We start from the raw sequence: 25,990 nt of genomic DNA, 5'->3' as shown, positions 1-25,990 counted from the left end.
TGGAGTTATATATGAGACCAGACCAGGAAAGGATGGTAGATTTCCTTCCAAAAAGTACATACCTCCTTAGCTTGAGCTATAGAGAACAAAAGCAAGCACATTGTGCTAAACCTATATAAAAACATTAGTTATGCTCCAGCTTGAGTATTGTGGACAATTCTGGCACTGAACTTTAGGAAGGCCTTCCTGTGGCTGCAGAGAAGATGTACAAAAAGAAGACGAGGGAGTCCAATTGGAAAGGAAGACTTGAGAATCTGGGAATATTCTCCTTAAAGCAAACGCAAGGATAGATTTTATAGAGGTGTTCAATTATATAAACAGTTTTGATAGAATTAGGAAAAAACTTCCAGTGTTAGAAGGTAACCAGCAATCATAGATTTAAAGCAATGGCAAAAGAAACAGAAGTGATGTGGAACACTTCTTTATTCTTCAGCAAGTTGTGAAGATCTGGAGAACACTGCCTGAAAGGATTGTGGAAACAGATTCAGCAGTGACTTTCAAGAGGTAACAAGGTGAACAGTTTTAGACAATCAAATTACTCATCAATTGAGAAAGAGAACAAAGGAGTGGGTGTAATTAGACAGCTCTTTCTAAAAGCTAGTCCAGATACAATGATATGAATCTACAAATCTACAATGAGATTAGTCCACACCGTCGCAGAGTCGTTCCACGATTCTAATAAAATTGTTGCTATGAGCTTGATAATCTGGACTTTAGGGTTTGTCAACAGTGTTATCAAGCAGCACTTACTCGCTTATGACTAGATTACCAATGCTCCGGTTGGGTTCCACCAGGGGCACTCAACCCTTAGAACCTATTACAGCTTCGTCCCAAAGAGAGACAGATAAGTTAAATTCCAGAGGTGAAGGGAGAGTAACTTCACTTGACATCAAGACAGCATTTGACAGAGTCTGGCATCATGGAGCTCTTGTAAACCTTAAGTCAATGGAATTTTGGGATGGGGGGGGGGGGGGGGGGGGGGGGCGCGCGAAGAGAGAGAGAGAGAGAGAGAGAGATTTTCCACTAGCTTAGAGTCATGTCTAACAAAAAGATGGATTGTGGTTGTTGGGTGCCCAATCTTCTCAACCCCAGGACAACACTCCAGTGGTTCCTCAGGCTAACGGCTTCGATCAGGCCAGCTTCAACTGCTTCATCAAAGACTCGCCCTCCATCCCAAGGTCAGAAGTAGGAATATATTCTGATGATTGCAATGTTTAGTTATATTCACAACTCAGATAATGAAGTAGTATATACCAGTATGCTTCAAAAGCTTGACAACTTGCAAGACTATTTGATAAGTAGCATTCACTTTACAGAATTGCCAGACAATGACCATCACCAACAAGAAAGAGTCTAACCACCTCCCCATGAGAATCAATGGCTTTACCATCATTAAACCCCCTCTATCCCCTGGCGGTGCTCACAACCAGAAACGTAACTGGACCAGTCATATAAACATGTGGCTACCAGACCAAATCAGAGATTGGGTATATAGTGCAACTAACTCGTCATCTCCCAACTCCCCAAAACATTTCCATTAACACTAGTTAAGAGCGCAATGGACTTCCGGTGGCGGCTATGAAGGAGTAAGTCGCACATTTGGTGGTTCCCACTCGGGTCGGACTTTTGGACCTAATTCCACCATTTTTTACTGGACTTGTATTGTAAAACTGAAGACAGAGGCAACTGTGTACTGAATACCCACATCGGTGGATGGAGAGAAGGATTAGAAGTGCTAACAAAGGCAGAATCAGAAAGACAGAGAAGGCTTGGGCTGAAGCTGCAGCAGGAGACAGCATGGTGGAGGACCGGACCTCTGGTTTGTCAACCCAGCGGTCAACGGAGCAGCTGATGCAAGTCATTCAGGAAGGCTTTGCTAAGCAGAAACGGGACTGCTTGGACCCGATAATAGGTGGGAGACTATCCGGTGCCAGGGATGAGGGCCACAAAGCTTGCTGGGCAGTGGGGGGTGTGCATATGTTTGGTTTATCAAAGGGGTTGGGTTACAGAGCATTGTTACTAGGGGGGAGCAAAATGTTCTGCTGGCAAGGGAGGAACTTGGGCCAAGGGACAGAGAGGAGGTTGGGGGCGGAGGCTGCCTGGGGGCGGAGGCTGCCTGGGGGCGGGGCGGTTAGGTGCGGAGCATGGGCTGGAGGCGGGCCCAAAAAAGGGGATGGCTGATCGGCAGGGGGGGGGCAATGAGCACCCAAGTAGGCTGATCACCTGGAATGTTCGAGGGCTAAATGGGCCGGTCAAGAGGGCACTTGTGTTCGCGGATCTTAGGGGACTGAAGGTGGACGAGGTAATGTTACAGGAGACGCGCCTTAGAGTAACTGACCAGATTAGAATGAGGAATGGCTGGGTCAGTCAGGTCTTTCAATCGGGACTGGATTCAAAGACTAGAGGGGTCGCGATCCTGATCAATAAGCGGGTGGTGTTTGAGGCGGGTAGAATAGTTTCGGATGTGGGAGGTCGGTACATTATGGTCAGTGGGAAACTGGAGGGGGTGCAGGTGGCATTAGTAAATGTGTATGCGCCAAATTGGGATGATGTAGAGTTTATAAAGAGGATGCTGGGGATGATACCGGACCTGGTCCCGCACAGGATGGTCATGGGAGGGGACTTTACCACAGTTATTGACCCTGGCCTGGATCGGTCAAGCTCGAAAACAGGCAGGGTGCCAGCAATGGCAAAGGAGCTAAAAGGGTTCATGGAGCAGATGAGGGGGGTGGATCCATAGAGATTTGGGCAGCCGAGGGTGAAGGAGTTCTCCTTCTACTCACACCTGCATAAAGTGTACACCCGGATCGATTTCTTTATTCTGAGCAGGACCTTACTGGCAGGGGTGATGGACACGGGGTACTCGGCGATCACAATCTCAGACCAAGCTCCGCACGAAGTTGACCTGCAGGTCAGTAAAGACAGTAACCAGGACCCGCTCTGGAGGTCAGATGTTGGATTTTTGGCTGACAAAGGGGTGTGCAAACGGCTGAGGAAATGTATTCAGAACTACCTGCAGGCCAACGACATGGGGGAAATTTCAGCAGCGATGGTCTGGGAAGCACTGACGGCGGTGGTCAGAGGGGAGCTGATTTCGATACGGGCCCATAGGGAGAACGTGGACAGGGCAGAGACGGACCGACTGGTTACGGAGATACTACAGATCGATAGGATGTATGCGGAGACCCCAGAGACAGGGCTTTTAAGGGAACGGCGGAGGCTACAGGCCGAGTTCAGCTTGTTATCCACAGGGAGGGCGTTGGAGCAGCTGAGAAAGGCGAGGGGGGCGATCTATGAGTATGGAGAGAAGGCCTGCAGAATGCTTGCACAGCACTTAGAAAGAGGGAGGGAGCCAGGGAGATAGGGATAGTAAATGACGGAGATGGGAACCTGGTTGGAGATTCAGCAGGGGTGAATAAGGCGTTTAAGGATTTCTACAGTCGGCTGTATAGGTCGGAACCCCCTACGGGGCCGGAAGGGCTGAGGCACTTCTTGGGGGAGCTGAATTTCCCAAAGGTGGACGGGAAGCTGGTAGAAGGGATGTGGGCCCCGATCGGGTTGTAGGAGATAGCGGAGGGTCTGAAGGCCATGCAGGCGGGTAAAGCCCCGGGGCCGGATGGGTACCCGGTGGGGTTTTATAAAAAGTTCTCTGGAATATTGGGGCCAATGTCGTTGAGGATGTTCAATGAAGCAAGGGAAAGAGGGGTGCTGCCCCCGAGATGTCACAGACCATGATTTTGCTGATTCAAAAGCGGGACAAGAACCTGGAGCTGTGTGGGTCCTACAGGTCGATATCCCTGTTGAATGTGGACGCCAAACTGCTGGCCAAATGTTGTGCTCCAGGTTTGAGGATTGCGTTCTGCAAGTTATTGGGGAGGACCAGACGGGTTTGTAAAGGATAGGCAGTTGGTGGCCAATATAAGAAGTTTGTTAAATGTGATCATAATGCCCCTGGAAGGTAGGGAGGTGGAGGTAGTGATAGCAATGGATGCAGAGAAGGCTTTTGATTGGGTACAATGGGATTATTTGTGGGAGATACTGGGACGGTTCGGATTTGGGCGGGTCTTTATTGACTGGGTCAGGTTGCTGTATCAGGCTCCTGTGGCAAGTGTGCGGACGAATAGGACAACATCGGACTTTTTTAGACTTTATCATGGGGGCGAGACAGGGATGACCCCTCTCCCCACTGATGTTTGCGCCCACGAGAGAGCCGTTGGCAATTGCTGTGAGAGCCTCAAGGGGCTTGGGGGGGGGGGCGGGGGAGCACAGAGTCTCGCTCTATACAGACCACTTGCTTCTGTATGTATCGGACCCATTAGAGGGGATGGAGGTAAGCTTGAGGATTCCAGGGGAATTTGGCCGATTTTCAGAGTATAAGCTAAATATGGGGAAAAGTGAGATGGCCAGACGAGGGGACAGGAGAGGCGATTGGGGGAGCTGCCATTTAGATTAGTAGAGGGAAGCTTCAGGTACCTAGGCATTCAAGTAGCACGGGAATGGGACCGGCTGCATAAATTAAATTTGGCCCGGCTAGTCGACCAAATGAAGGACACTTTTCGGAGATGGGACGCGCTCCCGTTGTCATTAGCTGGGTGTGCGCAGACGGCGAAGATGATGGTCCTCCCGAGATTCCTGTTCGTTTTCCAATGTCTCCCCATCTTTATTCCGCGGTCCTTTTTCTAAATGGGTCAACAAAGTGATCTCTGGCTTTGTTTGGGCAGGCAAGAACCCGCCCGTAAGGAAGGTAATGCTTGAGCGGAGTTGGGGAGAAGGCGGGCTGGCGCTGCCAAATTTTAGTAACTATTACTGGGCGGGTCGGCATGGGAGCGTATGGAGGCGGCTTCATGCAAGGGCACCAGTTTGGGGTGTTGGTAACTGCGACTCTGCCGTTCCCGCTGGCACGGTACTCCACCAGCCCTGTGGGGGTGGCGGCCCTCAGAGTCTAGGGGCAATGGAGGAGACATGTGGGAGCAGAGGGAGCATCGGTCTGGTCCCCAATCTGTAATCAACGGTTTGCCCCGGGAAGTATGGATGGGGGGTTCCAGATATGGCGGCGAGCAGGGATTGAGAAGATGGGAGATATGTTTATAGAGGGGGAGCTTTACGAGTAAGAGGGCGCTGGAGGAGAGGTTTGGGTTGGCGAGGAGAAACAAATTCAGGTACCTGCAGGTGCGGGACTTCCTACGTAAACAAGGGTCAACCTTCCCGCTCCTACCGCCAAGGGGAATTCAGGACAGGGTAGTTTCCAGAGGGTGGGTAGGGGAAGGGAGCGTCTCGGACATTTACAAGGAACTTTTGGGGTCAGAGGAGATGCAGACTGAGGAGCTGAAGCGCAAGTGGGAGGAGGAGCTGGGAGGAGAGATAGAGGATGATCTATGGGCGGATGCGTTGAGTAGAGCCAACGCGTCCGCAACCTGTGCCAGGCTCAGCCTGAGACAATTTAAGGTCGTTCACCAGGATCACATGGCAGTGACTGGATGAGCAGATTCATTGGGGTGGAAGACAGGTATGCAAAATGTGCACAAGGACCAGCGAACCATGTCCACATGTTCTGGGCATGTCCGAAGCTTAGAGGATTTTGGCAGGGGTTTGCAGATATCATGTCCACGGTGTTAAAAACAAGGGTGGCGCTGAGTCCAGAGGTGACGATTTTCAGGGTGTCGGAAGACCCGGGAATCCAGGAGGAGACAGAGGCAGACGTTCTGGCCTTTGCTTCCCTGGTAGAGACGGATACTGTTAGCTTGGAGGGACTCAAAGCCCCCGAAGACCTGGCTAGCGGACATGGCTAGCTTTCGCAATTTGGAGAAAATCAATTTTGCCTTGAGAGGGTCACTGTTAGGGTTCGCCTGGAGGTGGCAACCGTTCGTCGACTTCTTTGCAGAAAATTAATCGCCAGCAGAAGGGGGGGGTTAGTTTGGCTTAGAGTAGGAATAGGGGGTTAATAAAGTTGGGACCTGTAAGGGAGGGAGACGGTTTGTGCACTATGTTTATAGTTTCATGTACATTGTTTATTGTGCTGTTGTTATAATACCAAAAAATACCTCAATAAAATGTTTATTAAAAAAAGAAATCAGCATAATTTAGGACAAAGGCGCTGATGTGATCGACACCTTGGTCACCTTTACCATTCACTCCCTCCACCACCTGCAGAGCATGGCCGCACTGTGTATGATCTACAAAATACAAGACAGCAACTTGCCAAGGCACCTTCACCAGCATCTGTCAAACCCGTGACCACTACCATCTGCAGGCATATGGGAACAATACCACCTCCAAGTAATAAATCAATGGGATTTCGAAATATATTGTCATTCCTTCATGGTCACTGGGTCAAAACCTGGAACTCCCTAACTTGACAGTACTGTAGGTATGTCAGATGGACTGCAGTGATGGAAAGTGGCTGCTGAAATTGATTAACATACATTTATTTTAGTTTGAAAGTTTTTATTGGGTGAACAGGGAAAGACTATTTCTGCTAACTATGGAGTCTGCAATAAGTGGTCATCAAAAATGTCACTAGAACAAAGAGATCAAGAGAAATTTCTGTACATGGAATATTGAAGCAAGGAATGTTTTGCCTTAGGAACTGGTTGAGGCAAAAACCATTGCATCAAGGAAAAATTGGATAAATGTTTGAAACAAAGGAAGATGTGGGCTATGGAGAGAGTACAATGTCGTGGGATTAGCATTGGATTTCTCTCGCAAAGAGCCAGCATGAACATGATGGACAAGATAACTTCCCACTGCGCTGAAAGTTTTGATATTCAAAAGAAATACTCAAGGGATCTGATGTGGGTTTTAAATTCATGTATCAGCTGCTATTCTTCCAGTTTATCATAGATAAGCTCCAATATTCCATGAACTATGCCATTCAGTAAATGTTTGAGAATCTCTAATCATCGTATCATTAATTATAATATGGCATGCAGAGAGGTAACCATATCAGTGCCATTCAATTCATGAACATCCCAACATTTCAATTTTTTTAATGCCGCGATATTACCTTTTACATAGAAGACATTAAAGATGGCTGGAGTCTAAAATTCAGCACCCACAAAAAGCTCCTGGCAGATATTTTCAAATAAACGTCTGTCATAATAATATCAAAAAATATTGGCCAATACTTTACCTCTTTTTCCAAATAGCAGGCCACTGACTCGGTTTCGTTCAAAAGTGAAACACCGCATTTGCCCCTGGGGGAAAAATACATTTAGTTCAGCAAAATTCCAAATAAAGCCATGAATTGTTTTCAGTAAAAAAAATTGAATTTAAAGCGAAGTCCATGCACTGAAGTCTGTAAGATTTGGCTCCCAATCTTGCTTTCTCCCTTGCCTTTTTAAGCAGCAGCTTTTTAGAATATCTGTTTCTTCACCAGGCCTCTGCCTCTTCCCCAGGGCAGCACGTATACCTCTTCTTATTTTAATTGGTTAAACCTACACTACCACCTTTAAAGAGGGTGGGGAATACCTTGCCCCTCTCACAATTAAGAAACACGTAACTCGTTCTTACAATGTGAAGATGCTGAGATTTGAACTCAAGAAAATAACAAACGCTTTTTAACCCCTTGTGAACTACTGCAGCATTGCTGCACCCTATCAATTCCACAGGTTCTACTTAAGTTTTTGATGGTAACAAAGTGTCATTAATTTTTGGTTCATCTTTCTCTTTTTCGCTTAGTCTCTTTGCTTTTCAATCATTGTCACCATTAGGACTTCTGCTGCTCCGATGAACGATCATCAGCCTGAAACATTAATGGTTTCATCCCCACAGATGCTAACTGAGCATTTCCAGCATTTTCTGTTTTAATTTCAGATTTCCAGCTTCCACAGTATTTTGTTAAATTAACTGTTACTATTCTTCGCAAGCTCCTAAGTAGCTTCCAGAATTCTCCGATTTTCTTTTCGCTGGCAAGGAACAGAACCATACTAAAGTATACTTTTGCAGGTTCCAGTAGACCTCTGGAACATCAGTCAAATGACTATTCTTCAAGTGTGACACAAGAAGTGAATTTTGTTGTGCTATTCAACTAATCACAAATGAGCTTAATTGCTCTTTTTTCACATACGTATACCTCCCAGGAATAGTTGCTGAAAAACAGAGCAGGAATTTTTGACTATGGTTTCTTTATCCTAACCCCGGAATGCTGAATAGAGTTGAGGTGTCCCATTCCTTGCTAAAAGGTCCACTCCCTGCTAAAGTCCCGGATGGAGGCGTTCAAGTCTGGCGACGCTGACCTATACAAGAAATCCAGGTACGACGTACGGAAAGCCATCAGGGACGCCAAAAGACAATACCTGATCAAACTAGAGTCCCAGGCCAATGACACTAACCCAAGGCATCTATGGCAGGGCATACATGAGATCACAGGCTACAAAACAAAGCCAGGCGGAATCTCTGGGCTGGCGCATCCCTCCCCTGAACAAGTTCTATGCCCACTTTGTACAGTCAGCCAATACATCAGTGCCACCTGCCCCAACAGCCTTGGACACACCCATACCCACTACTACAGCCTCGGAGGTAAGAGCTGCCTTCTTGAAATTAAACCCACGGAACGCGACGGGCCCCGACGGAGTCCTTGGGCGAGTCTGCGCTGACCAGCTGGCAAATATTCGGCATGTCTGTATCGAATCTCACAAACTTCTACAGAGAGCATCCTATCCGGCTGCATTACAGATTGGTATGGCAACTGCTCGGCCCAAGATCGCAGGAAACTGCAGTGTGGGGTGAACTCAGCCCAATGTATCACACAAGCTTGCCATCCTTCCATTGATTCTGTATACACCTCCCGCTGCCTCAGAAAGGTAGACAGCATTGTCAGAGACCCCTCACACCCAGGCTTTGCCCTCTTCCAGACCCTTCCATCAGGCAGAAGGTACAGAAGTCTGAAGACCCGCACATCCAGACATAGGAACAGCTTCTTCCCCACAGCTGCCAGACTCCTCAACGACTCTCTCTTGGATTGATCTGTTCCCTGTAACAACACTATTCACGGCGCCCTATGCTGCTCTTGTTTGGCCCTTGTTTCACACTGTAACCAATCACTATTTGTTAATGTACCATTGTCAATGTACTCTGTTGATTATTCTTTTGTCTACTATGTACGTACTGAGTACGTTCCCTTGGCCGCAGAAAAATACTTTTCATGATACATGTGACAATAAATATCAATCAATTCATGCCCTGGCTGAGATTAATAATCTCAACCTGCGACTGAAACTAAATTTCTCTTATCCATGAGCCATGATTAAGTGGTATCATTCTCGCCTCTAAACTAGAAGGTTCTGAGTTCAACTTCACTCCACAATTTTGGCACATAATCACGGCTCACATGTCGGTGCAGTACTGACAGAATGCTGCAATTTGTAAAGTGCAATCTTTCTGGCATGGCATTAACCCAAATTGTAACAATCACAATACTGTTCAAAGAGAAGCAGGAGATCTCCCAGTATCCTGATCAATAGTTAAGACTCGAGCAAAATACTAAAACAAATTATCTAGCCACCATATACACATAACTCACACAAAGAGTACGTCAGAGATCACTTATAGTCAACCACTTGAATTTTTCCCTTTCTGTAGACCAGAAACACGCATGCCAATTGTGTAATCCCCACTCTTACATCAGGTTTGGTTGGCTAATTTTGATACTGCATAAACTCAGGACCTTCAGGGCACTGACTGTTGCTTGAGTCACATAGCCCACTGGGTTCATATCCCAGGACAGACTTGAATACATAATATGGGCTAACACTGGAGGGCAGTAAAGAGGAAACATTTTTCTTCACCCCATGCGTGAAATCGCTTATCCGCACAAAACATTATGCACGCCATTTCACCGATCGCAGGTCCATTGTTCACTTATCCGCAGTTTTCAGGGTTAAAAGCCATGAAAAGTTGGAGATAATGTAATAAATAGAAAAAGCACCCATGACATATTTCGTGGATTAGAAGGTAGTCTACCACTTTGCTTACTGGAGTGTTTTACACATAGTGTTCATAGTTGTTATAGAAACATCAAAAATAGGAGTAGGAGGAAGCTATTTGGCCCTCCAGCCTGCTCTGCCATTCATTATGATCATGGTTCATCATCCAACTCAATAGCCTCATCCCACTTTCCCCCCATATCCTTTGATCCTCTTTGCCAAAAGTGTTATACCCAACTGCTTCCTGAAAACAATGTTTTTGCCTCAACTACTTCCTGTGGTATCAAATTCCATAGGCCAGCCACTCTCTGGGTGAAGAAATGTGTCCTCATAAATTCATAAGATATAGGAACACAATTAGGCCATTCGACCCATCGAGTCTGCTCCGCCATTCTATCCTGCCTGATATGTTCCTCATCTGTTACCTACAATGCTGCAGACCAAGATCAGCCAGAGCAACACCTCCCTAGAACACGTGATCTAGGAGCAGGAGTAGGCAATTTAGCCACCCGAGCCTAACACCTTCAATGTGATCATGGCTGATCCATCCTGACCTCAACTCCACCGCCCTACCCGTTCTCCATAACCCTTCAACCCATAACTAATGAAAAATCTGTCTAACTCCTCCTTAAATTTACTCACTCTACCACACTCTGGGGTAGCTAATCCCACAGATTCACAATCCTTTGGGAGAAGTAGTTTCTCCTCAAATCTGTTTTAAATTTGCTACCTCTTATTCTAAGATTATGGCCTCTCATTTTAGAATGCCCAAAGACTAAGCATCTGCTCCACGCCTACTTTAGCATCTTGTAAAACTCAATTAGATCTCCCCTCATTCTTCCAAACTCTATAGAGTATAGGCCTAAACTGTTCAATCTCTCCTCATATAATAAACCCCTCATCTCTGGAATCAATGAAGTGAACCTCCTCTGAACTGCCTCCAATACTACTACATCTTTCTTCAAATAAGGGGACCAAAACTGTGCAACTTACTCCAATGTGGACTTACCAATGCCGTGTATAGTTGCAACAACACTTCCTTACCTTTATACTCAATTCCTTTTGCTATAAATGCCAACATTCCATTTGCATTCCTTATCTTTTGTACCTGCATGCTCGTTTTTTGTGACTCATGCACGAGGATACGATCCCTCTGCATTGGAGCACCCCGAAGTCTCTCCCCATTTAGATAATAAGTTGCCGTTCCAGTTTTTCAACCAAAATGGCTGGCCTCACACTTAACCACGTTAAACTCCATCTCCCACATTTTGGCCTACTCTCCTAACCTATCTATATTCATTTGCAAGGTTCTTATTTCCTCAGTGCAACTTATTGTCCCACCTATTTTTGTGTCATCTGCAAATTTGACTACAGAACCTTCTATCTCTGTATCCAAGTCATTAATATAGATTGTAAATAGCTGGGGCCCAAGGACCAAACCTTGTGGCATTCCACTAGTTACATCTTACCATCCATAAAAAGACCCATTTACCCCAACTCTGCCTCCTGACCATCAGCCAGTCTTCTATCCAAGCTAATAAGTTACCCGTAATCCCATGTGATCTCACCTTGTGAATTAACCTTCTGTGCGCACCTTACCATACGCTTTGCAGAAGTCCAGATATACTATATCTAGGGGATCCTCATTATCGACTTTGCTTGTTACATCTTCCAAGAACTCAAGCGAATTGGTCAAACATCCAAACGTTCTGATATTACGTCCTTGATGGATCTTACGTCCTTATGTCATCTCTGTCCTAAATGGTCTACCCAGTATCTTCAGACTGTGATCCCTGGTTCTGGACACACTCACCATCGGAAACATCCTTCTTGCATCTATCCTGTCTAGTCCTGTTAAAATTTTATACGTTTCTACCAGATCCCCACTCATTCGTCTGAACTCCAGTGAATACAATCCTAACTGATTCAATCTTGCCTCTTACGTCATTCCCGCCATCCCAGGAATCAGTCTGACAAACCTTTTCTGCACCCCCTCTAGAGAAATAACATCTTTCCTCAGATAAGACCACCAAACCTGCGCACAATATTCCAGGTGTGGCCTCATTAAGGCCCTGTATAATTGCAGAAAGACATCCCTGCTCCTGTACTCAAATCCTCTCACTATGAAAGCCAACATACCATTTTGCCTTTTTTATCCCCTGCTGTACCTGCAAGCTTACCTTCAGTGACTGGTGTACAAGGACACCCAGGTCCATTGCACATTCCCCTCTCCTAATTTATGGCCATTCAGATAATAGTCTGCCTTCCTATTTTTGCTCCCAAAGTGGAGAACCTTGCATTTCTCCAAATTATTCTGCATTGCCATTCATCTGCCCACTCACTCAATTCACAAATCACACTGAAGGATCTCTGCATCCTACTCACAGCTCACCCCCCACACCCAACTTGGTATCATCTGCAAATATGAAGATATTACATTTTGCTCCCTCACTTAAATCATTAATATATATTGTGAATAGCTGGGCTTCTAGCACCCCCCCCCCCCCCCCCCCCCCCCCCCCCCAAAACGCTACTTCATTTACCCAGCTAATGGTCCATCAAAGCTTACTTCACCCAAAGAACTTACGACCACATTCTCAATATTATGAAAACAAACCTTACAACCACTGTCAGCAATAGCTGGAAGGAATTCAGCATCTTAATATCAGTGGGGTAATTAAGGATACATGGAATGCCTGTTGAAAAAAAAGTTTGGACTGAGATGGTCAATGATTTCACAGGGTTCCCCAGTGTGGATTCTGAAGTAACCAAAATTGTTGAGTTGGCAAAATAAACTGGAGGGTGGGATTTGAAGACCTGGCTTATCAATCTGAACTCTTTACAGAAGAATTGGTAGAACTGATATCACAAAGCATGGTGATGTTATTGCCGAGGGTATGCCAACTTGGGAGCACCAGTTTGTGGGGGTGTGATAGTTTTATTTTGTTTTGATGTGAGGAGACAAATAAAACTCCAGTGAGAATAAACAGCCCATTCATCGGGTAACAAAAATGAAGTAAAGGAAAGACAAACAGGATGACTATTCTCACGCAATAAGATGTATGAATTATTAAACACACAATTTATATAGAATGTACCCCTTGGTTACACAATATATCTGTTATGCCTGAACTCTGTAAGACTTCCCATGTTCCCCCAAACACATCCAAATTAAATAACCAGCTCTAGTTACCGCACAATGCAGGGATGTCTGGGAACTGTCTATTTCCTGGCCCAGTGAAGACATTTTAAATCTGCTATTACACAGGTTTTCTGTACTGCCTTGACTCCAAGACTTAGAAGCTTGTTTGCTGTAAACTTGGCCTCAGGCTTGGTGGCTGGAAACTGGCCTGTCCACTTTCTGAGACTGCTAAATGGTAACTGCCGCTCCTGGCTTCTCAGGGTCTGGGCAATTATACCTTTGCTGTTCTTTGATTATGCCATCTGTGTATTTGGCTGCCTGGCCCCATCAACGTCCTTGACTGCACGTTAGCATATTTATATATCTCAAAGACCTTCCCAATTGTCTATAATCTGTTTCTTCTCCATAAACTATTCACACCTAATTATTACCTAAACTGTCATTCCAAACTCGTTACCTGGAGACACAGTGTTTATACTGTCTCCAGGCAGAATCATGACACTGACGAAATCAAGTGAATGCAAACAGGGGAAAGAAGAGCCATAGAAGACTCAATTGACACCCAAGATGATGACAAACCTCATAAGATCAGCTGATAATTTGAAAAAAAAAATAGGTGAGCGATTATGACAAAAACATGGAAAGAAGCACTGTCTTTTACAGAATGATTGATACTGCTATCGTTCCTTATCGAGAACTTCATCTCGGGCTGTTCTGAAATTTCTCTTCAGGAGAACTTTGTGCTTCAATATTTTTCCAATCCAGGCCAATGAATACACATTCTTCTCTTTTACGTCAAATGACAAATGGTGGAATTTGATGATTTCATCATAGAGTATACAGGTTATCAGATGGTCTGAATTTTTTGTTTTCTCACTTCTTATTTAATTGTGCCTTTTCATAAATCTTGTGCAGCACCTAACTGTAGCCTTAATATCTGAAATATCATTCTTTGCTTCTCTTCGAGCATAGAGCCGGATGCCTCCATGGACAATATGACCTTTTTGCTGATGCCCGTTAATCGATTCTTCCACGTTGTTCACTAATTTGAATTGAGCTGCAGACTTCTTATTCTTAGACAAAGGCATCTTGGTAGATGACATGGCACATATTAGTCTTATTGATCAACTGGGAGAGTGCTGGTAGAATATGAAGGTTCCTGCTCACAGTTTTAAATTAATGAACCACAGTAATTACCAGTAAACAATTCATAATTAATAGTAAATAATAAAACAATTAATAAATCACAATGCTGTTTGATCCCTGAAAAACTAGGCTCGATTTTTACACAAGATCTTTGAAAAATATTTTGACGCAAAGGGCATGGGGTCGACTTTTACAGGAGCATATACATATAACAAGCAGGTTAATTTGTCAACATTGACTTCCATCCCCAACTCATCTGCTACTGAAACCCTTATCCATGCTTCTGTTACCTTTAAAATTTACTATTCCAACATCCTCCTTGTCAGGGTCCCACCTTCTATAAGTTGGTCATGAAAAACATTGTTACCTCAATCCTAATTCTCAAAGTCCCATTTATGCTTCATCCCTGTGCTTAATAACCTAACATTGCTCCCTGTTCAGAAATACCTTGATTTTAAAATGCTCATTATTGTTTTCAAATTACTCCATGGCCTTGCTCCTCACTAGTTTGAATCACCTCCAGCCTTAGAACCCCCAGAAATAACAGCGCTCCTCCAATTCTGGCTTCTTGCACATCCCCAATGTTAATCAGTCCACCATCAGTGCCCATGTCTTCAGTTGCCCAGGCACTGCTCCTTTAAACTTATCTCAATGAACAAGTTTCTAGTAATTGGCCCCAATAGCACCTTATATGACTTGGTGTCAAATGTTTGCTTAATTACAGTGAAGCACTTTGGGACATCTACAATAAAGGTACTATATAAATATAAGTTATTTTGTTGTTGTACAAGAACCACTTGATTCTATTTAGTACCTTTCACACTGAAAGCAATCCCAAGCCCAGGAAAATGAACTGGATCAGACATCATCTTATGGTGAGAGAGGGTTAGGGAGAGGTAACCAAAAGCATGGTCAAAAAATATGTTTGAGAAAGATTACAAAGTAGTGTAGAGGCGTAAAAGTAATTCCAGAAGAGCCAATATAATAGAATATAATTCCAGTAATCAATGCTACAATGGATTTTTCAAACCACACTTCGTTCACAGCTTTTTTCAGTTACCGTGCCACACACAAATAAATCTATCTTTACTTTAGAGAAAAACTCAATTGAAAAGAGGATAATCTATAAGTTACGGTTAGAAAAGCTTAAGCTTTACAGCCCAGAAAGAAATTAATTTGTAAATGGGGCTGACAACTATATATAGGAGGTAAATCCAGATTATTACTTCAAAAGGATAAGAAACTCTAACTGAGGACATTGCTAAAAATACAGAATAAAGAAAAACATATGTACTTAATGACAGACATAAGAGTAAAGGCAACTAGGCCCTCAAACTCTAGCACACTAATTCTCCTCGTGTTTATTTCAAGAGCTTTGGGATTTCTTAAAATGTAATTCAATGTTAGAACAGAATATTTTATGAACTGCAAAAGATGCTTTGGATGGAATAAATACCTTTTCCAATCCAGGACTAAAGGCTTTAGGTCTTTGAACATAGAACATACAGTACAGAAGGAGGCCATTCGGCCCATTGAGTCTGCACCGACCTACTTAAGACCTCACTTCCACCCTATCCCCGTAACCCAATAACCCCTCCTAATATTTTTTGGTCACTAAGGGCAATTTATCAAGGCCAATCCACCTAACCTGCACGTCTTTGGGCACGTTAAAGAGGTGTGAATTTTCTCAAGCCACGACAGTTGGTAGGATTTCGCAAGCCCAGGCCAGATGATGGGGGTGAATATAATGCGGCATGAATCCAAGGTCCTGGTTGAGGACATTCTCGTGTGTGGGGAACTTGGCTACAAGTTTCTGCTCGGCGATTCTGCTTTGTCACGGGTCCTGAAGGCCGCCTTTGAGAATGCTAACCCGAAGACGAGAGGCTCAATGCCCTTGACTGCTGAAGTGTTCCCCGACTGGAAGGGAACATTCCTGCCTGGCGAGATTGCTGCATGATGTCTGTTCATCCATTGTCTCGGCGTCTGCATGGTCTCGCCAATGTATCATGCTTCGGGACATCCTTTCTTGCAGCGTATGAGGTAGACAACATTGGCCGAGTCACACGAGTATATACCACGTACCTGGTGGGTGGCGTTCACACATGTAATGGCGGTACCCATGTCAATGATCTGGCATGCCTTGCAGAGATTGCCATGGCAGGGTTGTGTGGTGTTGTGGTCGCTGTTCTGAAGGCTGGGTAGTTTGCTGCGAACAATGGTTTGTTTGAGGTTGCACGGTTGTTTGAAGGCAAGTAGTGGGAGTGTGGGGATGATCTTGGCAAGATGTTTGCCTTCATCGATGAATTGCTTCGCCGCTCCGGGGAAGTACTGGACGACGAAGGGTACTCGTCGGCTCTGTCCTGTGTTTGTCTTCTGAGGAGGTCTGTGCGGTTTTTTGCTGTGGCGCGTTAGAACGGTCGATCGATGAGCCGAGCGCCATATTCCGTTCGCACAAAGGCACCTTTCAGCATCTGTAGCCGTCTGTTACGCTCCTCCATGTCTGAGCAGATCCTGTGTTTACGGAGGCCTTGCCGATAGGGGATGGCTTCTTTAATGTGTTTAGGGTGGAAGCTGGAGAAGTGGAGCATCGTGAGGTTATCCGTGGGCTTGCGGTAAAGCGAAGTGCTGAGGTGACCATCCTTGATGGAGAGGAATGTGTCCAAGAATGCAACCGATTCTGGAGAGTAGTCCATGGTGAGTCTGATGGTGGGATGGAACTTATTGATGTCATTGTGTAGTTGTTTCAGTGATTCTTCACGGTGGGTGCAAAGGAAAAAAATGTCATCGATGTATCTGGTGTATAACGTCGATTGAAGGTCCTGTGCAGTGAGAAGGTCTTGTTCAAACCTGTGCATGAAGATGTTGGCATATTGAGGTGCGAATGTGGTCGCCATGGTTTTTCCGATTGTCTGGATGAAGAACTTGTTGTAAGGCTTCTTACTGTGCTCACCCCAGTCCAACGGTATCTCCACATCCTTATTTAAGGGAGGATGTATGTGTATTAGAAGCAGTTCAGAGATTTACCGGACTATGAACAGGAATCGGCAGGTTGTTTTATGAGGAAAGGTTGAACATGCTTGGCCTGTATTCCCTGATGTTTCGAGGAGTTGGAGGCAACTGGCTTGAAATATACAAGACTCTGTGGGGTTTTGACAGGGTGGATATGGAAAGGCTGTTCCTCTTAGAAGAATCTCGAACTAGGACTCATTGTTCAAAAATACGGGCTCGGCCATTTAAGGCAAAGATATGGACAATTTGTTTTCTCACAAGAGGTTTGAGAGTCTTTGGAACTCTCTTGCTCAAAAGGCAGTGGAAGCAGAATCTCTGAATTCTTGACATTAAGTTTGTAAAATTTCCCTAACAATTAGCCCCTTCAGTTTTACATGGGACAGAAATCTGCCACAGAACTTTCAACATAAATTAAATGCAAATATGAGATTGAAATAAATTATGCTATCCGCCAGGGTTAGAACATATTTAGCCAACTCTGTAAATCTGTCTATTTTACGTGACTAATATTTAAGTACACAGTAGCTATATTCACTAAAATATTATTCTGAGACACTTACAAACCACCTTAGGTTAACAGCACACGGTTTCACTGGAAAGTAGTTATCAGAACTGCTCGAAGAAATACAGCAGAGCTATGTTATCCATTAAGTCAGTTATGATTTGTGGTGATTTGTAACAAAGACATTGCTGTTCTGGAAAATCAGTCCAGAAATGAAAATACGGGCAGAAATATTCCAGTAAATGCACAAAATATTGAAATTCACTCACTTAACAAATGTATTTTCTGCTCCCAGATCCATAATTTTAGGCAAGTGACTTTTAAAAATGGACAAAACATCTCTCCCGCTTGTTGCGTGTAACAAGATAAGGAAAATCCATCATTGTTGATTTCAATAGAAATATGGATTATCATTAAAGGTCAGTATTCCCAATAAATGTAAAACAAACACGAGTACTTTGTTATTAAGCTAACAAGTAAAACTGGAAAAATTATCTTGAAGGGTACCTTGGAACTACAATCAAATACCTACTGGACATCATCGTGTACAAATTGACTTTCAAAACCTCCAAAAAATCCTTCCAAAAATGGGATCAACTGATGGGGTCAACTTATGTGCAGACTATAAAACATGAACCAATGGAGTCGGTGGTCCCATATTGAAATATGAAGTAACTAATGTTAATGTAGTAACGTTTATTAAATTAATTAATTGTGATTAATCATAAAAGTGTTTTAAAACTGCCAAATTCATTGTCTTCAGCTATCCGATGCAGAGTTCATCAAATTCATTCGTAGTCACTTTGGCTGTGACATTATCGTAAGCATCCCACTTTGGATTCAATGTTGCGATTTTGTTTTCAGAATAATTCCTCCACAACAAATCATCTTCATCTCCATCCACTGATTTGGATATTCTGTATTTTTTGAACAACCTGATGACACCGTGTACTAATTTCATAACGAAACCACACAATACGTCAAGCAAAGAGCACATTATTTCCATTCTTTGTGGTGGGTTTTTCTCCACCAACCATCCACCTATTCCATTCAGTGTGAACACAAACACACTCCTTGAATGGCTGAAACATGTATCCAAAGGTTCAAGTCCAGATGTTAGATCCCCACGGTAGAACTGTAATCTGGCTTCTCGGGTACCTCTTGATTTAATCAATTAAATGGGATCTGAACATGTCCCGCACTAATAAACTGCATTCTTTATGCAAGCCACCAGGACATCTATTACACAAATGTTTGATCAATAACTTCATTCCATTCTTATCTATCCAGCCACTGTTGGACATGCAAAACAATGTGTTCGGAGAACTTGATGTGCTGGATGGTTTACATTTGAAAATGACTATAGGATTTAAGTTATTTTGGCTATGCAGGCTAGTACCACCATGACTCTTGTCTTCTAATGTCCTGTGGTTTTACTGGAGCTGATTTTGAACCTTTCCACTCCACAATTTGACTATTGGGTATATCCTAAATCATGGGTGATTTATCCATGCTGCCGACGTGACTTAATGGGTACTTGTGTTTTTGCTGTTGTCAGATGATGAATCGCTTGAAACTGGTAATTTTAGCATCCAGATCTTTTGGTAGTCTGAGCAATTTTTGTCCTCGGCCTCAACACTAATTTCATCTAGCAGCTACATCAACTAGCTTTGGTCTGATATCTTTGATGGATTTGGAGTTTGAACCTAGCCCACTTAAGTGTGTATATACACATTGTGGTTCGAGCAATGATGCAACTTTTCCAATGATTTTTTGAGTGTTCATTCGGATACATTCTTCACGATTCGGCCATTGGCTGGTCCCTGTTCTAATGGTGTATTTTAATAATAATAATAATAATAATCTTTAGTATTGTCACAAGTAGGCTTACATTAACACTGCAATGAAGTTACTGTGAAAATCCCCTCGTCGCTACAATCCGGAGCCTGTTCGGGTACATTGAGGGAGAATTCAGAATGTCCAAATTACCTAACGCACGTTTTTTGGGACTTTTGGGAGTAAACCGGAGCACCCGGAGGAAACACATGCAGACACGAGGAGAACAGGCAGACTCCACACAGGCAGTGACCCAAGCCAGGAATCATTCCAGGCACTGTTAAGCAACAGTGCTAACCACTGTGCTATTGGTCTTAGGCATCTTCTTCATGGCCAATTCTTCCTTCCATTCTTACATCAGTTTTTCACAAATGCCAAATTCCCTTGCTGCAGCACAATTATTCGATCAGTTAGCAAATGTTACAATTTTTAGCTTGAAAGCAGCTTCGTACTTAATTTATTTTTGTTGGAGGGCCCAATTCTGTTCATCACGCGTCATGTGCAGTCAACTGTGAAGACTTGTCTTAAACTCCCGCATATCATGGGCGGCACGATGACACAGTGGGTAGTACTGCTGCCTCACAGCGCCAGGGAGCCGGGTTCAATTTCAGCCTTACCTACTATCTGTGTGAAGCTTTCAGGTTCGCCCCATGTCTGCGTGGGTTTCCTCCAGGTGCTCTGGTTTCCTCCCACAGTCCAAAGATGTGCAGGTTAGATGGATTTGCTATGCTAAATTGCCTCTTAGCACCCAGGGATTTGTAGGTTATGTTAAGGCTTATTGAGATAGGGCAAGGAAGTGGGTTTGGGTGGAGTGCTCTTTCAGAGGGTTGGTGCAGACTCGATGGGCTGAATGGCCTCCTTTTGCACCATAGGGATTCTATGATCCAATGATTTTCACAACACAGCCTGTATCGCCTGCTTCATCCCTTAGAGGATATAAGGTAAGCAAAGAACACATTTCTGGGGCACAAAATTGAGGTCGACAACTAACGCGAGTATAACATTTCTTGGCTGAAAAGGAGGGTTGGTTTATCTGAACATATGCAAGTGCATGATTTTTGGCACCAAAGACACGGAGTCGTCTTACACACCGTGTCTACAGTATCAATCGTGATTGCCCACTTCTCTTCAACATGTGTAATGTACACAGTGACCACATTCACAATATGGCAGAATAATCTGATGAAAAGTTTTAGGAAGAGTGAAAAGTAATAAAATAGTGGCAATCTATTCAATGACAATAGTGAAAAGCAGCAAGGACTTGAGATTACATGAATCTGATGTTGGCATTTCCTAAATGCAAACAAAAACTTAGAGAACATGTCGAGAGAAGACAAAGCTTTCCCATTATGTTTTCTATGGCCTAATAACTCTCGCGCATCAAATGATTAATTTTGTGTGTCCACATAACATTCAGAGTTGCAGACTAGGTAGGAGGAACAGAATGCAAAACAACAGTCCAGATTTTGAACACTGTTGGGTACAGCAGCAATGCCGCCACAAATTCCTGCAGAAATGCAGAGAACTGGTTTAACATTTAGCAGCTTTCGTTAAAAAGCTCCAGTCACAACCCTACAGGAGGATAAGATTCTTCAAAAATTATCTGGCAACTGAGTGGTTTAGCTCACTTGGCTAAATCGTTGGCTTTTAAAGCAGACCAAGCAGGCCAGCAGCATGGTTCAATTCCCGTACCAGCCTCCCCGGACAGGCGCCGGAATGTGGCGACTAGGGGCTTTTCACAGTAACTTCATTGAAGCCTACTCGTGACAATAAGCGATTTTCATTTCATTTCATTTCAAAGACAAAAACGAGCAAAAGTTAACCCAGCCTATATTCTCCCTTTCTTCCAATCTGCTCAAGCAGCTCCTACTGATCACTTTTAATATTTTGAGCTAATCCAGCAGGTCAAAGTGGAAGTCCCCCATTTTCCCACAACTCTGGCTACCTACTTTTGAGCAAGCGGTAGAATGTGGAACTTCTCTGATGTCATCTGCACTGCTGTATGCAGAACAAAGATCAGAAGGCAAACATACCACTTCAATAATAGATTTTCACTGCTTAAATTCTCATTTAACTGTTACAGATTTTTCCACATTGCAGCATCTTTAATTGCAACGGAAGTTCAAATTAAGCAGTCTACACAGTTTACAACATTTCACCAACTACAAAGAAAAACTGCATTAGCCAAATCAGTGCTATGTGATACCTCAGATATTAACACAGGGCTAAATAGCTGGCTTTTAAAGCAGACCAGGGCAAGCCAGAAGCGTGGTTCAATTCCCATACCAGCATCCCCGAACAGGTGCCGGAATGTGGCGACTAGGGGCTTTTCACAGTAACTTCATATGAAGCCTACTTGGGACAATAAGCGATTTTCATTTCATTTTCAACAGTTCAGACAGCAGGTAAAAAAATCAGAAGCAGTTGTACAATAATCAAAAAAATAATAACAGAAAATGTTGGAAATCTTCAGCAGGTCAGGAGGCATCTGGGAAGGGAGAAGTTGAGTTAATGTTTCGGGTCGATGACTTTTCATCAGAAATGGGAAAATTTAACGATGTAATAGGTTTTGAGCAAGGGGTAGGTGGGAAAAGGACAAAGGAAAATGTGTGATGGGAGGAAGATGTGAGAGATTGAATGATAGGGCTAAAGGGAATGGTGATAGGGCCATTTCTCCTTTAATTCATCACACTTACTCAAATAAATGATGGGTACCCATATGAGCCCTCAATATGCCTGTTCTTTAATGGGATATGCAAAAGGTTCCTTGCTCTAGTCATGCTCGAGTAGCCTCTCTTTTTCCAGTACATTTATGAGTGTCAGTACCATGTCCTGCGCTCGTCTCAAATTGGACAACTTTGCTTCCAATTTCCACCCTTCTCTGTTTCACAAGGTTCATTCTGCAAATGTTCCCTTCCCTTCCTTGACTGCTCAGCCATCATTTCTGGTGACAAGCTATCAAATAATTTTTATTCATAAAAGATTTTTATTGTAACAAAGTGAAAATACAGCAGACCCCATTACAAACTACAGCCCCCTGAACCCCAGTCCATCCCCCTCCCCCGCCTCAGCCCATCCATAAAGAAAGCAAAACTTAGCAAAAAGATAAACCCACCCTCTAACAGCTGATGGCAACCAGTTCCCCGAGAAAAGGCGATAAAAGGCTGCCACCTCGAATAAAACCCTTCCACCGACCCCGTCATGGTAAACTTGTTGTTCTCCAGTTACAAAATTTCCATCAGATCCTCAGCCAGGCCGAGGGCCTAGGTAGCACCAGGGACTTCCATCCAAGCAGAATTCGTCTCAGGGCTATTAACGAGGTAAAGGCAAGGATATCTGCCTTGGTCCCCGTCTGCAGCACTGGTGAGTACGATACTCCAAAACTGGTCACCAACAGGCACGGCTCCAGCTGGATACCGAAAATCTCCAACAGTGTTGAAAAAGGAGACCCAGAAGCTTACAAGCTTGGGGCAAGGCCAAAACATGTATGTATGATTTGCCAGCGCCCTAGAGCACCGTTAACACCTAACCTCCACCCCCGAGAAGAACCCACTCATACGCGTTCCGGCCAGGTGCACCTGTGCATCACCTTGAACTGGATCAAGCTTAACCTCGCACATGAGGAAGTGAAGCTGACCCTGTGAAGAGCCTCACTCCACACCCCCCCCTCTCAAAAACCAAACCCAGTTCACCCTCCCATTTCCCCTTTACTTCTTCCAACGAAGCAGACAACATCTGCCCGTAAATATCTGAAATCTTACCCTCCGCTAACTCGGCCAAGGACAGGACCCTGTCCAAGATGGTGCCAGGGGAAATAACGGAAGCACCTTGTGTAGAAAGTCTTGAACCTGCAAGTACCAGAATACATTCACTTTCGGGGGCTGGAACGTCTCAAAAAGATCAAAACTAGCAAACCTGCTTTTCAAAAATATGTCCCTAAACCTCTCTAACCCCTCCCAAGCATAAATGATGAATCAAAGCCAGGCGGCACGAACCTTTGGTTCCTGCAAATCGGAACCAACAGTGACATAGAGCCCAGTTTAAAATGCTGTATAAATTGATTCCTAATCCTCAAAGTGGTTATCACCATCGGGCTCGAAGTGAATCTTGCAGGGGAAAAGAGGAGTGGGGCAGTAACCATGGCCCTCAGACCCAACCCTATACACGAGACCTCCTCCATCTGCCCCATATAGAATTCAGATCCCTGAGCCACCCCCACACCTATCAATATTTGCCGCCCAATAGTAAAATAACAGATTAGGGACTGCCAACCACCCGACTGCCTATCCTTTTGCAGAACCGTCCTATGAACTTGAGGAGTCTTACCAGCCCAAGCAAAAGTAGATATCAATTTAGTAACCCTGCAAAAGAAAGCCTTGGGATGAAAGACTGGGAGACAAAAACAAAACCTCAGGAGAATATTCACCGTCACCATCTGCACCCTTCCCGCCAAGGTCAGATTTGCCAGTCAGTTCCACCTTCTCAAGTCAGTCTTCACCCCATCCATCATGCTCGCAAAGTTAATTTTATGTCGCAAGGCCCAATCATTGGCCACCTGGATTCTCAGATAACGGAAGCTAGTCCAGCCGGACAAAATGCCAATCTCCTCAGATCAGCTCCCCTCCCCAAGGGTTCACCAGAAAATATTCACTTTTGCACAGATTCAGATGGAACCCAGAGAAGGAGCCAAAACTCCTGAGCAGCTTCAGTATCCCTTCCACATTGACAGTGGGTCCGTGATATATAGTAGCAAACCATTCATACACAAGGCCACTCTATGCTCCCTCCCCCATGCTCTATCCCCTTTCATCTAGTGGATGACTTCAATGCAATGGCCAGCCACTCAATTGCTACGGCAAACAAAGCAGGTACAATGGACACCCCTGTCTTGTCTCCCTATTCAGTTGAAAATAACCCGAGCTCAGGGCATTAGTACGCACACTCACGGTGGAAGCCCTGTACAAAAGCCTAATCCATTATATACATTTTGGCCCAAAGCCAAATCTTCCAAGGATTTCAAAGAGTTACCCCCCCAAAACCCTATCAAACGTTTTCTCAGCATCCATCAAAATATTCACCTCTGGCTCGGGCCCCAAGAAGGGCAACAGCACAACAGTTAACAATCTCCAAATAAAAGCAAATTACTGTGGATGCTGGAATCTGAAACGAAAGGGAAAATGCTGGAAAATCTCAGCAAGTCTGGCAGCATCTGTAGGGAGAGAAAAGAGCTAACGTTTCGAGTCCGATGACTCTTTGTCAAAGCTAACAAAGAGTTAGCTTTGACAAAGAGTCATCAAACAATCTCCTAATGTTGGCCGACAACCGTAGGTCCTTAACAAAACCAGTCTGCTACTCAGAAATCACCCTAGGGAGGCAGGACTCCAAATGCGTTGCCAACATCTTGACCAACAACTTAGCATCAGCATTTAACAATGAAATATGTCAATACAACCCACATTCTGTGGGATCCTTGTCCTTCTTCAGGATCAAGGAAATCAATGCCAGCCCAACATGGCCAGCAACACTATCGGGACAAGGAATCATTAAACATATCCAGCAGAAGTTGGACCAGCTGATCCGCAATCTGCAAAATCTAATGAAGTAATATTCATTACATGGGCACTAACTCCCACAGCTATCTCGACTACACTTCCTCACACCCTGTAAGGACTCCATTCCATTCTCCCAGTTCCTCCATCTCCCTCGCATTTGTTTTGATGATGCGCCGTTCTATACCAGGGTTTCTGAGATGTCTTTTTCCTCAACTGAGGACTCCCCAAAGCCTCTGGAGGATGTGCTGAGAGGACGCACTAAAGGAGGCTCTCCTCCTGAAAATCTGAGTTTGGCGCTTTTAGCCCCAAAATAGGCACTAAACCCAGGGAAAAAAACCTCACCCTCCTCAAACACTACCACAACAAACAAGACATGGGGGTGACAATTTGAGGAGTTGAAAGTACGGCAGAATCAGCAAAAGCCTGGAGAGGAAGATCAAAACGACGACGAGCATTTGGGGCAATGAGGAATTAGCCGTACTCGAACGAGATGGCCCATCAGGGCATAGGCTGGGCTAACCCCCCCCAACAACAAAAAATTGGATGGATCTCTTAACACAGGAGCTCCAATTGCACAGAGACACCATCAAATTAGAAATGATGGCGACAGTGAAGGTGGCGGTAACGGACGCACTGGTCCCCTTTCAAGTGGCGTTGGAAAGGCGGAGCAGCGACTGGAGACCAGGAGGCTGGAGAAGGCTGCAACTGAACAGGACAATCGGATCGCCTCATTGGAGACGGAGATGGCAAAGTTGATGGCGACACAAGGGACACTGAAGGGAAGGTTGAGGACCATGAAAACAGGTCAAAACAGCTATCAAAACCTCCACAATGTGGGCCTATCGGAGGGTACCGAGTATGTGGCCCAGATGCTGGGCAC

At 44.4% G+C, this 25,990-nt stretch overlaps 1 protein-coding gene across 11 annotated transcripts in view; it reads right to left on the bottom strand.

The window, feature by feature from the left end:
- The window catches only part of mta3 (metastasis associated 1 family, member 3), a 459,196-nt gene that overhangs the window by 366,202 nt on the left and 67,004 nt on the right, over positions 1 to 25,990 (bottom strand). For all 11 annotated transcript variants that reach the window (XM_038812863.1, XM_038812864.1, XM_038812860.1 and 8 more), the window contains exon 3: positions 7,130 to 7,193. In XM_038812863.1, coding sequence (XP_038668791.1) covers positions 7,130 to 7,193 — 64 coding nt within the window. The remainder of the gene's footprint in view (positions 1 to 7,129; positions 7,194 to 25,990) is intronic.

Source organism: Scyliorhinus canicula, chromosome 1 (genome assembly GCF_902713615.1).
Source record: "Scyliorhinus canicula chromosome 1, sScyCan1.1, whole genome shotgun sequence".
Lineage (NCBI taxonomy): Eukaryota > Metazoa > Chordata > Chondrichthyes > Carcharhiniformes > Scyliorhinidae > Scyliorhinus > Scyliorhinus canicula.
Note: the sequence above shows the minus strand (reverse complement) of the source record. Positions and strands in the feature narration are given on the sequence as shown.